Below are 17,612 nucleotides of genomic sequence, written 5' to 3'. Positions count from 1 at the left end.
GTTGCTGCTGTTGTTGTAGCAGTGCTAAGTGTGTGAAGACAAGCTGAAGCTATAAACGTCAGGTATGAGACCTGATTGATAGAGATTGTCAGTCGATGACTGATGGGTGGGTGTGGTGAGGGTCGTATTGCAGTTGGTAGGATTTGGCATTGGAAGGTGCATTCTCTGACCTTGACCACTCACACGAGGTAATTGCACTTCTTACAGCACTGCATCCAGGTCCTCGGGGCTATGACCTGCACAGCTACTTGTATTGTGAGTGTGTGTCTGGACAGCCTCCTGCGGTAACAGAACATTTCTCTCCTTTCCACCTCCTCCTCCAATGCAGAGTTGGCAAACCTTAGAGTGTGCTCTCTTCACTGTTTCCAGAACAGATTCACTCCCTACATGACCGCCAGCCACAATGCAGCTCCCCTTTAAGAGGGGCAGACTCGCTTTAATGGTGATAGCCACTCACAATAATGACCAATGTTCTTAGATCCAGCCAATTCGCAGCATGGTTTAGAGCTGGCTGGATGCTGAAATCAGGCAGCATGAGGCTGGCTTGCTGCCTGCCTTGTTATCAACTAACAGGCTATCCAATTTAGCCCCCACTGACTCTTGGTGGGGTTGGTGGGGGTGGGGTTGTGGTGGTGTGGCTGGCACCTTCCAAATCCTCACCAGAGTCCTCATCAAAGATTTCAGTCCTCACTTGCCAACTCTGTGGGGTATTGGGAAATCATCCTGTGTTCTGGATTTTGATCAGTGTCCAATGATCTTTCCTTGGAAACCAAAAAGTGCAGAATGTGATGCCTTTTGTAGTGGAATGTCAGACCGGCATGAAGAGCTGCCGCTGGGCAAGGTGCCTGAGTTGGAAAATGGAACAGGAACCAGTGCATTCAGGAAAGGGAAAATACTGACGGGTGGAGCAATGGGGCCACACAGAGCGCAGCTGAGTGAGGCAGAAAGCAGGAGATAGATTTGGGAACGTTTCATCAGGTAACTCAAACCAAACAGCAGCTTTTTCCATAGTTTAAGGGTGGCTTTCAGATGAAATAGGGACTCAGGGGGATTGGTTTTAATCACAATGAATCCCTACAAGCTAAGGACAAACTCAGTAGCTCCTCTACACAAATAACTCATAGAGTCATTACAGCACAGAAGGAGGCCATTTGGCCCATTGAGTCCATGTGTGCAATGCAACATGTAAATCTCTCCCACCAATTCGTTACTGAGAATCTTTTGAAGAATTCATTCTCAGGATGTCAGCATCACTGGCAAGGTGACATTTATTGCCCAGCCCCAATTAGAATAAAAGCCTTAATATTAAACCTCCCCCTCTACCACCTACCCACTAAGAGGATATAGTCATTGGGGGTGGGGGAGTTGGGGGGCAGGGATATTTAAATGTGAAATGTGCAGAAGGTGACCCCACGAAAGGCAGGACACCTCATCAACATAGTTAAGTTGGGCTCCCACTGTGCAATTTGAGACTTTGAATTCAACTTAAGGCATTTGAAAATAAAAAGTTGGTGAAAATGACCATGTTGCTGTCGATTGTCTTAAAAGCCCAACTGGTACACTAATGTCTTTTAGGAAAGGAAACCTGCCATCCATACCCAGTCTGGACCTACATTGATCCCAGTCTCACACCATCGTGGTTGACTTGTACCTGCCCTGTAAAGTGGTTGAGCCAGCAACTTGGTTGTATCAAAGTCAGCGGCAATTCAAGAGGGTGGCTCACCACCACCTTCTTAGGGCAACAACTGTCAACCATGCCAGTGATGCCAGTTGTGATATTGTAAGCATGTTAATGTAGACAATGAGATGTACCTTAAGAAGCTGCATAGTGACATCACTATGATATCACTGTGTGTAAGGCTGGAGGATAAAAGGTACAGCCTTCATGTTAGAAGTTCATTATTGCCTGTGATCTCTACTGTAGGTGTTCATTACTGTCTGTGACCCTGAAGATTTTATGTAATCCTTATGATTCAGGCTTATAGTCAAGTAATCAGCCTATGTAACTGTTGGGACCCAGGCTAGATCATGGTCTGTGCGGAGCTGTATATAGTTGTTGTTATAATAAACTTCATGTAATTGTGTTTGACCAGAACCCTCATCAGTCTCAATATCTTACTCAGCATAGATAGCACAGAGACAGATCCCTTGAAGCCTGCATTGGGACCCTCAACATATACGGTGGTAGCAGACTGCGACATACCACATCAATGCCCACACCCCAAGAATTAACAAAAAATGACCCCAACAATTTACTTCTGTATTTCAGGTATTTCAGAAACATATTTGCACAAAGTGGGTTCAACAGAGTCACATTCATGAGTTGAATTGGTGCTGGACACGGTTAGTTTTATTCAAATTGGGAGCTTTGAAGACTTCCGGTATCTAGAGACGCATGAAGCAAACAAAGCACTTGCTTACACCTGTTCTCTGTAGCTTGTCAAATTGGGAAAGGGAATAAAATAAATTTTGTGATAATTCACTGTTTCTCTTTCGAAAAATTGTTGGGACATCTTGAAGCATCTGGACTCCATATTAGAGTGTGCCCCAGGACTCATCACAGAGATAACACTCAGGACTCTCATGACAGTAGTTTCTTCCTCACCGTCTCCCACCCTGTCCAACACAAACGCTTGAGACAACTCACCAGCTCATAGTTCACCGGAGGCACACACAAGGTCGTGACCTGCAAGTAAAGAAAGATGTAAGATGAGCAGGGATATTGAACAAAAATCTCAAACTCCGTCTCTAAATGTCTCTAAACCCAATATCCTTATCAATAGTCCCCTGGTCAATTCTCCTTTGAGACTCTCTTGATCCTCCTAAACTCGTAATTCCCTGCATTACTGTCCCTCAATCCTCATCCCTCATTTTCAGTGATTTGAAACTAAGGTTTATCACAATGTCTGAACTAACATCACCAAAACTGATTAACTGATCACATCTCATTTGCAGCTTGTGGAATGTTGCTGAATGCATATAAACTACTGTGGTTCCTATATTGCAATAATGACTATATTTCAAAAGGTACTTTGTTTGCTGTAAAGCACTTTGGGGTCTCGTAAGGCTGTGAAAGGTGCTCCAGAAATGCAAGTTTTTTTTAAAGTAAAAAGTGTGATCTTGAATATTGCTGAAAAGAGAGACATGTTACTGAAGCTTTTCGTCTTGCACTCATCAGGACAAACACAAGAATGCCAAATTTCAAAGGATCACAACAACTTATACTCCAGGAGAAAAGGGTGCTGATTGGTTGACAAGTCAACACTGATTAGTTGAGGAGTTGCCATGGAGAAAGCAATGGGGAACTATTGGCTCCCCAAGCTCCCTGGTAATTTTAAAAGGCACAAGACTTGAACATATTCCTCTTGTTTGCAAAGAACTGGTCCCTGTGTATGAATGCATATGTTGCTTGTAGCCAAGCATAAATGAGCCACATTGTGAGTCAACTGATTATTTTTAATGGGTTGTTAGTGTAGCTATTAGCACACTCATGATTGTTCAGCAAGTGCTGTCTAATCACAGAATCACATCGAACAGTAGATGTTTTGTTTTGGGGTTACAAGCGCAGGCTGGTTGGTTTCAGTGGTGGTGTGATGCCAAGGTCATAGGTCATACATCCCAGTGATTGGCTGATTGAACCAAGCAGCATGTCCCTTTGATTGTTTGTAATAGGCAGAGTACAGACTGTACTCAACCAGCTGCCTACAAGGGGTGGTGGAAGTGAAGATAATGAATGATTTCAAAAGGGAATTGAATAGGTACCTGCGGGAAATAAACTTGAAGGGTTACAGGGATATAGTGAGGGAATGAGACTGACTGGGTTACTCTACAGAAAGTCAGCTGGGCTCGATGGGCTGAATTGCCTCCTTTTGTTTTGTAATGGCTCTATGATGTGATGTATTTCATAAGAATTGTGCTGGGAGACTAAAAGTTTCAGCTTCAGTGAACTAAACATAACAAGCTCATTTTTGTTGCACATCAGTGTGAGCAGTCCATGTCCAAATGCAGCAAGACCTGGACAATATCCAGCCTTGAATTGACAAGTGGCAAGTAACATTCATGCCACACAAATGCGAGGCAATGACCATCTCCAACAAGAGAGAATCCAACCATCACCTCTTGGCATTCAATGCCGTTACCATCGCTGAATCCCCCACTATCAATATCCCAGGGGTTACCATTGACCATAAACTGAACTGGACTAGCCATATAAATACTGTGGTTACATGAGCAAGTCAGAGGCTAGGAATCCTGTGGTACGTAACTCACCTCCTGACTCCTCAAATCCTGTCCACCATCCACAAGGCACAAGACAGGAGTGTGATGGAATACTCTCCACTTGCCTGGATGAGTGCAGGTCGAACAGCACTCAAGAAGCTTGACACCATCCAGGACAAAGCAGCCCGCTTGATTGGCATCACATCCACAAACATTCACTCCCTCCACCACCAACGCACAGTAGCAGCAGTGTGTACCATCTACAAGATGCACAGCAGGAACTCACCAAGGCTCCTTAAACAGCACCTTCCAAACCCACAACCGCTAGCATCTAGAAGGACAAGGGCAGCAGACACATAGGAACACCAGCACCTGGAAGTTCCCCTCCAAGCCACTCACCATCCTGACTTGGAAATATATCACCGTTCCTTCATTGTCGCTGGGTCAAAATCCTGGAACTCCCTTCCTAACAGCACTGTGGGTGTACCTACACCACATGGACTGCAGCGGTTCAAAAAGGCAGCTCACCACCACCTTCTCAAGGGCAACTAGGGATGGGCAATAAATGCTGGCCCAGCCAGTGACACCCATGTCTCATGAATGAATTAAAAAAACCTATCATTCATCTGAGTCTATGCGTCAGCAATGGCTCAATGGTAGCTCGCTTGCCTTTGAGTCAGAAGGATGTTCATAGTCCTAGTCCCACATCAAGCTCTTCAAAACCTCAACTCACCAAAACATTAACAAAGCAATGTTGTCAAACTTTCGTATTATTGGACCCATGAGAAAAGAATATCTCTGCCATGTTGTTGCTTGACCATAGAATGAATGGGAACTGGACAATGATGCTTCAAGATCACGGCAAAGCTGAATACATTATTTGTTTTTTGCCAGTACCTCCATTGCATGAAAGCACTGGCTCTCCCTGCTATACAGCTCGATGATCCTGAACGCAGCGCTAGCTGCTGTGTGACCTGATGGGCGTCAGCCCAGTACCTCATCCAAAAAAAAGACTCCCCATGGCACTCTTTCAAAGAAGAGCAGGAGGGTTATCTCTAGTGTCCTGGGCCAATATTTATTCCTCCATCCACAGCACTAAAAAAACAAATTACCTAGCCATTATCACATTGCTGTTTGTGAGATCTTGCTGTGTGCAAATTGGCCACTCCAATTCCCTATATTACACTTTTTTTTATTCTTTCATGGGATGTGGGCTTCGCTGGCTGGGCCAGCATTTATTGCCCATCTCTAGTTGCCCTTGAGAAGGTGGTGATGAGCTGCCTTCTTGAACCACAGCAGTCCATGTGGTGTAGACCCACAGTGCAGTTAGAAAGGACTTCAAAAGCACTTCATTGATTGAAAAGCTTTGGGATGTCCTGAGGTTGTTAAAAGTACTATATAAATATAATTTCTTTCTTTCCTTCCCTTGTGATGTGTGAACCCAGACAGCAAGTGCCAGAAGCTTCACTCGGTCACTGAAACTCCTGCATTGGCTGAGACCAATTATTTCAGCATGGAAGGGGATTGAAAATTGGGATCTTTGGGCTAATACGGTTCTCTATCTTGTGTCTGTATACACGACTATGACATGCTCAAACGCACTTGGCCTGGGAGCATTCTGATGGTACAGCCAAAATACCTTTTAATTAACAAATAAATATAACCTTTTTTCCTTCTGAGCCACTCACCCAACTAAGTAATGGTCAAAAAATAACCATAAAAGGCGAGACAATGCAAGAAAATAGTTTCTGAAAGTACTGGGAGAGCAGCCCATGTGTTATGTAAATGTTTGGAACATATTTTTGAGCTCACTCTTTTGATTTAGTGAAGGCAGCGAGAGCGAGCTTGGCAGTGTTGTCCTGTGGAAGTTAAATGAATTGTCGACTCTGAAGGCTGCCCTGGACAATATTAACACTCTCTATGGCTCGATATAACTTGTACTTCGGGCATCTTTACCTTAGAATTTGGCATTTGTTGTAATGTAGATAACGGGCGGAATTTTCCATTCCGAGTCCTGTGGCGGGGGTGCCTCCTGATATCCCCCCCTTCCTTTGTCTGTTCCAACCTTCCCACCTTACTTCATGTGCATGCTATCTGCTGCACATTAAACTGCCAGGGCCCAGGAGAAGAATGGTGCATATGGCGAAGGCAGCGTCTAGCGGCAGGGAAGTGAAAGAGATTTCCGCACCAGGTGCAAGCCACGTTTGCAGATCGGGAAACAGAATGGCCTGATTTCCCACTGGCAGGGCAGAATGCATTCTCCTAACCCATGCTGCAAGTCTGCACTGCTGAACCATGGGGGAGACGGGTCCAAACCTGAATGAAGACATTGCAAGGGGCTGTCAGCGCCTCCACCAGTGACTGCCCCATGGCTGACTTTCGCAAGGAGATTGTATAACTTCCTCAGTCGTCCAACTGTTCTGCAACCCCTTAAAATGCTCATTAGTTTGCAGTCTGCGCCCGAGGGGTGAAAGGTTCGGGAGTATTTGGCGGTACTTTCACGCCTCTGCATTGCTTGACTGGTCAGATAAGCTACAGGCCCGACTCCAAGCATGTCAATGTAGCAGCGCCAGAACTGTCTCAGCTGCAGAAGATTCCTCACTTAATACAAGGTTTCCATAATGTGTGGCCGCTTCCCTCCCATGTGTTTGTGCACCACCATCAGACCATGCAGCCTTGCGCCCGCCAAAACAACAGTGCAGCTCTCGCGCTAGCATCACACTGTTAGCCAACTGGGAAAAAGCAGCTTGCCTGTGCCCTCGCCTGAATGCATGGCACCTCTTCCTTGAAGTTGAACGGCCGACTCTCTTGAGCGCTGCTCAACATTAGTGTGCACTTACCTCTGGATTCCCCTCAAAGTTCAGCTCGCCAAGTGCATGCCTTTTAAATGCTGTTGTGAAACACGTCAGTGTGCAATTATGCCGATGTGCCTGGATGATCCAGTGTGGGGGGATGATTCTGGTGTTCAGGAAAGATGATGAGATGCAAATGCATTGAACTTAGGTTCCCGACGTTGGATGGTGGGAAAGATGGCTTGCCATTGACGGGCAGAGCGGACAATCACAAACTGGTTTCACGGTGGCATAAAGCCTCCTTGCCACATTGCCACTCACACCTGCCATGACGCCCAACACCAACGGGGGTGGAAAATTCCAGCCTATGAGTTATGTGCAAGCCTTGGCAATGAGGGCGGGTTGGTCATTTAAATATTTGAAGCATCATATAGAATTTTACAGACAGAAACAGGCCATTCAGCCCAACTGGTCCATGCTAGTGTTTATGCTGCACCTGACCCTCCTCCCACACTATTTCATCTCACACGGTCCACAAAAACTTCTATTTCTCTTCTCCCTCACGTAGTGTTCTAGCTTTAAATTAAATACATCTCTACTATTCAGCTCTTTGTGGTAGTGAGTTCCACATAACTTACCACTCTGCCTTCTCGACACCAATTGGCAACAGGCACCAACATTGAGGTCAATTATAAGCCTCACCATCCACTACTACCCCCACTGAGATCAGCTGTTGCAGCATAGAGCAGGTACCTAACTTTGACTCATCCCAGGGTATATGACTCAAATACTCTGACACACCTGAAGAAGTTTCGCTACTTTAACCCTTCTTTCTCTCTCCTTTTATTAGTGGTGCCCTGCTCAGCTCTCCGCTATTGTCCCACTTCATCTCCAAAATCCCCAGATTCACTCTTCCACCTATCCTCATTCACAATGCACTGAAAGCAAGACTCACTCCAACATATCTGACACAAACTCATTTTTCCATCAGACCACAAAACAGTGAGACTTGGCCCTTCCCCTGGTGTCCTGCCCTGTGGGACTGGACCCTTTCCCTGGGGTCCTGCCCTATGGGACTGGACCCTTCCCCTGGTATCCAGCCCTGTGGGACTGGGCCCTTCCCCTGGTGTCCTGCCCTGTGGGACTGGGCCCTTCCCCTGGTGTCCTGCCCTGTGGGACTGGGCCGTTCTCCTGGTGTCCTGCCCTGTGGGACTGGGCCCTTCCCCTGGGGTCCTGCTCTGTGGGACTGGACCCTTCCCCTGGTGTCCTGCCCTGTGGGACTGGACCCTTCCCCTGGTATCCAGCCCTGTAGGACTGGGCCCTTCCCCTGGTGTCCTGCCCTGTGGGACTGGGCCCTTCCCCTGGTGTCCTGCCCTGTGGGACTGGGCCGTTCTCCTGGTGTCCTGCCCTGTGGGACTGGGCCCTTCCCCTGGTGTCCTGCCCTGTGGGACTGGGCCCTTCCCCTGGTGTCCTGCCCTGTGGGACTGGGCCCTTCCCCTGGTGCCCTACAAAGAAATCCATATGCAATTTCAAATCTCCCCTTGGTCAACAGAGGTGGGAGACATGTGGGATGGCAGACAAAGAGAACTATTACAGAAGCATTTACTGCAGAACAGCAGAATTAAAGCTCCGATAATGACTTAAGCCATACTGTATACATACAGGGGCACCTATAGTTGGTTATCCAGAACACAAGATACTGCTACTCTAGGAGTTAGTGAGGATGTGTAAGACCAAAACTTGCATTTCAATAGCACCTTTCACGATGTTAGGCTGCTCTAAAGCACTTCACAGCCAAAAAATACCATGAAGTATATTCGCTGCTGCAATATAGCAAACCGGACGGACCACCCAGCAGCGACTTAGGCACCAGAAACGACAATGGCAATCTCGCCCTGTCGACCCTGCAAAGTCCTCCTTACTAACATCTGGGGTCTAGTGCCAAAATTGGGAGTGCTGTCTCACAGACTAGTCAAGCAATAGCCTGACATAGTCATTCTCATGGAGTCATATCTTACAGATAATGTGCCAGACACTACCATCACCATCCCTGGGTATGTTCTGTCTCACCAGCAGGACAGGCCCAGCAGAGGTGGCAGCACAGTGGTATACAGTCACAGAATCACATGGTGCAGAAGAGGCCCTTCAGCCCATCGAGTCTGCACCGACACATGAGAAACATCTGACCTACCTACCTAATCCCATTTACCAGCACTTGACCCATAGCCTTGAATGTTATGACGTACCACGTGCTCATCCAGGTACTTTTTAAAGGATGTGAGGCAACCCACCTCCACCACCCTCCCAGGCAGTGCATTCCAGACCGTCACCACCCTCTGGGTAAAAGAGTTTTTCCTCACATCTCCCCTAAAGCTCCTGCCCCTCACCTTGAACTTATGTCCCCTTGTGACTGACCCTTCAACTAAGGGGAGCAGCTGCTCCCTATCCACCCTGTTGGGAGAGAGTTGCCCTGGGAGTCCTAAACATCAACTCTGGACCCCATGAGGTCTCATGGCATCAGGTCAAACATGGGCAAGGAAATCTCCTGCTGAATACCATGTACTGCCTTCCCTCAGCTGCTGGATCAGTGCTCCTCTATGTTGAACACCACTTTGAGGAAGCACTGAGGGTGGCAAGGGTGCAGAATGTACTCTTGGTGGGGGACTTCAATGTCCATCACCAAGAGTGGCTCGGTAGCACCACAACTGACCAAGCTGGCTGAGTGCTAAAGGACATAGGTGCTAGACCGGGTCTGCGGAAGGTGGTGAGGGAACCAACAAGAGGGAAAAACATACTTGACCTCATCCTCACCAACCTGCCTGCCACAGATGCATCTGTCCATGACAGTATTGGTAGGAGATTGTGGAGACGAAGTCCAGCCTTCACATTGAGGATACCGTCCATCGTGTTTTGTGGCACTACCACCGTGCTAAATGGGATAGATTTCAAACAGATCCAGCACCTCGACTGGGCATCCATAAGGCACTGTGAGCTATCAGCAACTGCAGAACTGTACTCGAACACAATCTGTAACCTCATGGCCAGGCATATCCCCCACTCTACCATTACCATCAAGCCAGGGGATCAACCCTAGTTCAACGAAGAGTGCAGAAGGGCATGCCAGGAGCAGCACCAGGCATACCTAAAAATGACCTGGTGAAGCTATAACACAAAACTACTTGCATGCCAAACAGCATAAGCAGCGAGTGATACGCAGGGCTAAGCAATCCCACAACCAACAGACCAGATCTAAGCTCTGCAGTCCTGCCTCATCCAGCCGTGAATGGTGGTGAAGAATTAAACAACTCACTGGAGGAGGAGGCTCCACAAATGTCCCCATCCTCAATGATGGAGGAGCCCAGCAAATCAGTGCAAAAGATAAGGCTGAAGCATTTGCAACAATCTTCAGCCAGAAGTGCCGAGTGGATGACCCATCTCAGCCTCCTCCGGAAGTACCCCAGCATCACAGATGTGATATCAAGAAACGGCTGAAGGCACTGGATACTGCAAAGGCTATGGACCCTGACAATATTGCGGCAATAGTACTGAAGACTTGTGCACCAGAACTTGCCATGCCCCAAGCTGTACCAGTACAGCCACAACACTGGCATCTACCCGGCTATGTGGAAAATTGCCCAGGTATGTCCTGTGCACAAAAAGCAGGACAAATCCAACCTGACCAATTACCACTGCATCATTCTACTCTTGAACATTAGGAAAGAAATGGAAGGGGTCATCAACAGCCCTATCAAGTGGCACTTGCTTAGCAATAACCTGCTCACTGATGTCCAGTTTGGGTTCCGCCAGGGCCACTCAGCTCCTGACCTCATTCCAGCCTTGGTTCAAACATGGACAAAAGAGCAGGAACTCCTGAGGTGAGGCGAGAGTGACTACCCTTGAAATCAAGGCAGCATTTGACCAAGTGTGGCATCAAGGAGCCCTAGCAAACCTGGAGTCAATGGGAATCGGGGGAAAACTCTCCGCTGGTTGGAGTCATACCTAGCACAAAGGAAAATGGTTGTGGTTGTTGCAGGTCAGTCATCTCAGCTCCAGGACATCACTGCAGGAGTTCCTCTGGGTAATGTCCTCAGCCCAACCATCTTCAGCTGCTTCACCAGTGACCTTCCTTCCATCATAAGGTCAGCAGTGGAGATGTTCGCTGATGATTGTGCAATGTTCAGCACCATTCGCAACTCCTCAGATACTGAAGCAGTCCATGTCCAAATGCAGCAAGAACTGGACAATATCCAGGCTTGGGCTGACAATTGGCAAGTAACATTCACGCCACACAAGTGTCAGGCAATGACCATCTCCATCTCCATCACTAAATCCCCCACTATCAATATCCTGGGGGTTACCATTGACCAGAAACTGAACTGGACTAGCCATATAAATACTGTGGCTACAAGACCAGGTAAGAGGCTAGGAATCGTGCAACAGATAACTCACCTCCTGACTCCCCAGAGCCTGTCCACCATCTACAAGGCACAAGTCAGGAGTGTGACGGAATACTGCCCACTTGCCTGGGGGAGTGCAGCTCTCACATCACTCAAGAAGCTTGACACCATCCAGGACAAAGCTGCCCACTTGATTGGCACCACATCCACAAACATTCACTCCCTCCACCACCGACACACAGTAGCAGCAGTGTGTGTACCACCTACAAGATGCACTGCAGGAATTCACCAAAGCTCCTTCGAAGCACCTTCCAAACCCACGACCGCTACCATCTAGAAGGACAAGGGCAGCAGATAGATGGGAACACCACCACTTGGAAGTTCGCCTTTAAGTCACTCACCATCCTGACTTGGAAATATATCGCTGTTCCTTCATTGTCGCTGGGTCAAAATCCTGGAACTCCCTTCCTAACAGCACTGTGGGTGTACCTACACCACATGGACTGCAGTGGCTCAAGAAGGCAGCTCACCACCATCTTCTCAAGGGCATCTAGGGATGGGCAATAAATGCTGGCCTAGCCACCGACGCCCCACCCCGTGAATGAATTTTTAAAAATAGGAAAATGAGGCAGGCAATTGTGCACAGCAAGATCCCAGGGCTCATGTCTATGTGGATTATGTGCTCAGGGTTTTGGAGTGGAATGTAGAAATCAGGACCTACTGACTCAGAAGTTGCTGACACTGTCACACAGCTGACACAAGAGAGAGGCTCAGAATAGAATGCTCATGTTTCTTAGTTATTAGCTTGTGAGGCAGCTGAGGGACAATTCCAGCAGACATCGCAAAGTCTCATGCATCCGGTTCCTGCCCAAATCATTTGGAACATAGTTGGCTGGTGAGTGAGAGAGGGGTTTGGCGGCAGGAGACATGAAGAGGTGAGGCATGGCATGTAGGAAATTAGTTGGGTGGAGGGGATGGGAGTGGAGGGATGGGGTGTTGAGTGTTCGGGGGAGGAGGAGGAGGAGGAGGCAGAGTGAAGGGATGTCTCTTGCATACGGGAGCCCAAATCATGTGACTTTGTGATGCCTGCAGGAAATGTCCCTCACCTGGTTCATAAGCCAATAACAAAGAAAAATCAACTCTCTATTCTGAGCCTCTATGTCAGCCGTGTGACAGTGTCAGCAAAGTCTGAGTCAGTAGGTCCTGATTCTTACTTCCACTCCAAGACCTGAGCACATAATCCAGATAGACACTATACAGCAGTATTGAGGGAACACCGCACTGTCAGAGGGTCAGTACTGAGGGAACACCGCACTGTCAGAGGGTCAGTACTGAAGGAGCACCGCACTGTCAGAGGGTAAATACTGAGGGAGCATTACACTATCGAGGGGACAATAGTGAGAGAGCACTGCACTGTCAGAGGGTAAATATTGAAGGGGTGTTGCACTGTCGGAGGTTCAGTACTGAGGGAGTGCTGCACTATCAGAGGGTCAGTACTGAGGGAGTGCTGCACTGTCAGAGGGTCAGTACTGAGGGAGTGCTGCACTGTCAGAGGGTCAGTACTGAGGGAGTGCTGCACTATCAGAGGGTCAGGAGTGAGGGAGTGCTGCACTGTCAGAGGGTCAGTACTGAGGGAGTGCTGCACTATCAGAGGGTCAGTACTGAGGGAGTGCTGCACTGTCAGAGGGTCAGTACTGAGGGAGTGCTGCACTATCAGAGGGTCAGGAGTGAGGGAGTGCTGCACTGTCAGAGGGTCAGTACTGAGGGAGTGCTGCACTATCAGAGGGTCAGGAGTGAGGGAGTGCTGCACTGTCAGAGGGTCAGTACTGAGGGAGTGCTGCACTATCAGAGGGTCAGGAGTGAGGAGTGCTGCACCTTTGGAGGGGCAATATGAAGGGGGGCTGCATTGTCAGAGAGTGGGTGCAAAGGAAGTGCTGCACTGTCAAAGAGTCAGTATTGAGGGAGTGCCGCACTGTCAGAGGGTCAGTACTGAGGGAGTGCTGCACTGGCAGAGGGCCAGTATGGGGTTAGATACAGAGTAAAGCTCCCTCTGCACTGTCCCCATCAAACACTCCCAGGACAGGTACAGCACAGGGTTAGATACAGAGTAAAGCTCCCTCTGCACTGTCCCCATCAAACACTCCCAGGACAGGTACAGCACGGGGTTAGATACAGAGTCAAGCTCCAAAGCACAGGAGAATGTCAGCCAACCCCTAGAACCTATTTCCATGGGAAGAAATTATTTGAAAACCAAACAGATTCTCAAAGGATCCTTGCAGTTAAAACACATAGGTCAAAGGTCAGGCGGCAGAATCAGCTCAGCACATCTCTTGACCTTCTATGAATGTCTCCTTCAGGCTATGTTCAGATGCTTCACTTGGCTTAAGGACTTCACTGGGTTCCATTACATTTTCTAGCAGTCCAAACAAGGATGAAATATCAAGCCTGTCAAATACCCAGAACAAACAGAATCCTCCTCTTCATCCCAAATTCCAACCCACTCCCCCACTGACCCCCACCCACCCCTTGTCTCAGTACACTTCTAAAGCTACGGTTTCTTATTGTAGTTCAACAAGTCTTCCTCTATTACAAACTATCCATGTTGGCGTTAATCTCCACATATCTTCTGCCATCCTTCTGCATTTAACCCATCATCATATCCTTCTATTCCTTTCAGCTTTGTGTTTATTTAGCTTCCCCTTAATTGTATCTATGCTCTATTCACTTCAACCATTCCCTGTGGTAGCGGGTTCCACATCCTCAGCACCCTTTGGGTAAAGAAGTTTCTCCTGAATTCCCTGGTGTAATTATTTGTGATTATCTCACACCTCTGACCTTTGGTTCTGGTCTCCCCCACAAATGGAAATATCTTCTCCAGGGTTACTTCATAAAACCTTTCCATATTCTTAAAGACCTCCATCGATTCACCCCTCAGTCTTATCTTATCTACAGAAAAGGATCCCTGCTTGTTCAATCTTCTGATAAGTATTACCTCTCAGTTCTGGTATCATTTCACTATAATTCTGCACTTTCTCTAGTGCTTCTATATCCTCTTTATAATATGGAGAACTGTTGACAGTATTTCTAGTGTGGTCTAACCAAGTCTGCATTCAATTTTAACATAACTTCTCAACTTTTCAATTCTGTCTCACTGGAAACGGACCCCAGTGCTTTGGTTTTTTTTTACGGCCTTATTAATCTATGTCACTCTTTTTAGCGATCTGTGCATCTTATCCCAGGTCCCTCTGCTCCTCTATCCCATTCGGAGACTTATTTTACAAGGTGTATGTGTCCCCCTTAATCTTCAATCTTAAAAAACAGCCAAGAATGGCTAAAAGATTAATAAGGTAGAAAAAATTAGAGTACAAGAGAAAGCTAGCTAGAAATACAAAGACAGATAGTAAGAGGTTAGTAAGAAAGAGGTTAGATAGTAAGCAAAGAGTTAATAAAGTGAGCATTGGTCCTATAGAAAGTGAGTCTGGGGAATTAATAATGGAAAATAAGGAGATGGCAGATGAATTGAATCAGTATTTTGCATCGGTCTTCACTATTGAGGATACAAGTAACACCCCAGAAATAGCTGTAGATCAGGAAATGGAAGTGAGTGAGGAGCTCATTAAAATTATAATCACCAGGGAAGTGGTACTTAGCAAATTGTTGGAGCTGCGGGCTGCCAAGTCCCCGGGTCCTGATGGATTTCATCCTAGGGCCTTAAAAGAAGTGGCTAAGGAGATATTTGATGTGTTGGTTTTAATTTTCCAAAATTCCCTTGATTCAGGGAAAGTTCCATTAGATTGGAAAATAGTGAATGTAACTCCTTTATTCAAAAAGAGAGGGAGACAGAAAGCAAGAAACTACAGGCCACTTAGCTTAACATCTGTCATAGGGTAAATGTTAGAAGCTATTGTTAAAGACATTATAGCAGGGCAAGGTAATCAGGAAGACTCAACATGATTTTGTGAGAGGGAAATCATGTTATTTCTTCAAAGAACTCCAATAAATTGGTTAAATGTGTGCTATGGATAAAGGGGAACTGGTGGATGTGCTGTACTTAGATTTCCAGAAGGCATTTGATAAGGGGCCACATCAAGGGTTATTGTGAAAAATAAAAGCTCATGCTGTCGGGGGTAACATACTGGCATAGATAGAAGATTAGTTAGCGAACAGGAAACAGAGAGTGGGCATAAATGGGTCATTTTCTGGTTGGCAAGATGTAACAAGTGGTGTGCCACAGTGATCAATGCTGGGGCCTCAACACTTTACAATTTATATAAATGACTTGGATCAAGGAACTGAGGTATGGTTGCTAAATTTGTTGATGATACAAAGATAGATAGGAAAGTAAGTTGTGAGGAAGACATAAGGATTCTAAAAAGGGATATAGATAAAGTGAGTGGGCAAACATCTGGCAAATGGAGTATAATGTGGGAAAGTGTGAAATTGTCCATTTTGGCAGGAAGAATAAAAAAATATACATTTTTTTTCTAAATGGATGGAGATTGCAGGGCTCTGAGATGCAAGGGAACCTGAATCTCCTAGTGCATGAATCGCATAAGGTTAGTAATTAGGTAAGCTAACAAAATGTAATTGTTCATTGCAAGGAGAATTAAATACAAAACTAGAGAGGTTATGTTTCAGTTGTATAGGGCATTGGCAAGGCCACATCTGGAGTACTATGTGCAGTATTGGTCTCCTTATTTAAGGAATGATGTAAATGCATTGGAAGTAGTTCAGAGAAGGTTTACTAGGCTAATACCTGGAATGGGTGGGTTGTCTTATGATGGAAGGTTGGACAGACTAGGCTTGTACCCACTGGGGTTTAGAAGAGTAAAAGGTGACTTGATTGAAACATATAAGATCCTGAGGAGTCTTGACAGGGTGGATTTGGAAAGAATGCTTCCTCTTGCAGGAGAATCTAGAACTAGCTGTAACTGTTTAAAAATAAGGGGTCGCTCATTTAAGACAGAAATGACACAAAGCTGGGTGGGAGAGTGAGCTGTGAGGAGGATGCAGAGATGCTTCAGTGTGATTTGGAAAAGCTGAGTGAGTAGGCAAATGCATGGCAGATTCAGTATAACGTGGATAAATGTGAAGTTATCCACTTTGGTAGCAAAAACAGGAAGGCAGATTATCTGGATGGCTATAAATTGAAAGAGGGGAATGTGCAACAAGACCTGTGTGTCCTCGTACACCAGTCATAGAAACATAGAGACATAGAAAATAGGAGCAGGAGTAGGCCATTGGGCCCTTCGAGCCTGCTCCACCGTTCATTATGATCATGGCTGATCATCCAACTCAATAGCCTGCTCCCACTTTCTCCCCATACCCTTTGATCCCTTTCACCCCAAGAGCTAAGTCTAACTCCTTCTTGAAAACATACAACGTTTTGATTTCAACTACTTTCTGTGGTAATGAATTCCACAGGCTCACCACTCTCTGGGTGAAGAAATTTCTCCTCATCTCAGTCCTAAAAGGTCTACCCCATATCCTCAGACTGTGACCCCTGGTTCTGGACTCCCCCACCATCGGGAACATCCTTCCTGCATCTACCCTGTCTAGTCCTGTTAACATTTTATAGGTTTCTATGAGATCCCCCTCATTCTTCTGAACTCCAGCGAATATAATCCTAATCGACTCAATCTCTCCTCATATGTCAGTCCTGCCATCCCAGAAATCAGTCGGGTAAACCTTCGCTGCACTCCCTCTATAGCAAGTACATCCTTCCTCAGATAAGGAGACCAAAACTGCACAAAATATTCCAGGTGTGGTCTCACCAAGGCCCTGTACAATTGCAGCAAGACATCCCTGTTCCTGTACTCGAATCCTCTGGCTATGAAGGCCAACGTACCATTTGCCTTCTTTACCACCTGCTGCACCTGCATGCTTACCTTCAGTGATCGGTGTACAAGGACACCCAGGTCTCGTTGCACATTCCCCTCTCTCAATTTATAGCCATTCAGATAATAATCTGCCTTCCTGTTTTTGCTACCAAAATGGATAACCTCACATTTATCCACATTATACTGCATCTGCCATGCATTTGCCCACTCACTCAGCTTGTCCAAATCACACTGAAGCATCTCTGCATCCTCTTCACAGCTCACCCTCCCACCCAGCTTTGTGTCATCTGCAAATTTAGAGATATTACATTTAATTCCCTCATCTAAATCATTTATATATATTGTGAATAACTGGGGTCCAGCAC

General features: G+C 46.6%; 1 protein-coding gene across 9 annotated transcripts in view; it reads right to left on the bottom strand.

Annotated features, from left to right (window-relative positions):
• tns1b (tensin 1b) overlaps positions 1–17,612 on the bottom strand; it is a 662,464-nt gene that overhangs the window by 259,717 nt on the left and 385,135 nt on the right. For all 9 annotated transcript variants that reach the window (XR_013578019.1, XM_078552748.1, XM_078552745.1 and 6 more), the window contains one exon: positions 2,648–2,686. Coding sequence is in view for 8 of the 9 variants with exons in the window: in XM_078552748.1 (XP_078408874.1) it covers positions 2,648–2,686 (39 nt within the window). In the remaining variant the exon portion in view is untranslated. The remainder of the gene's footprint in view (positions 1–2,647; positions 2,687–17,612) is intronic.

The sequence above is a fragment of the Cetorhinus maximus genome, chromosome 11, assembly GCF_964194155.1.
Source record: "Cetorhinus maximus chromosome 11, sCetMax3.hap1.1, whole genome shotgun sequence".
NCBI lineage: Eukaryota > Metazoa > Chordata > Chondrichthyes > Lamniformes > Cetorhinidae > Cetorhinus > Cetorhinus maximus.
This window is presented reverse-complemented; position numbering and strand designations above follow the sequence as displayed.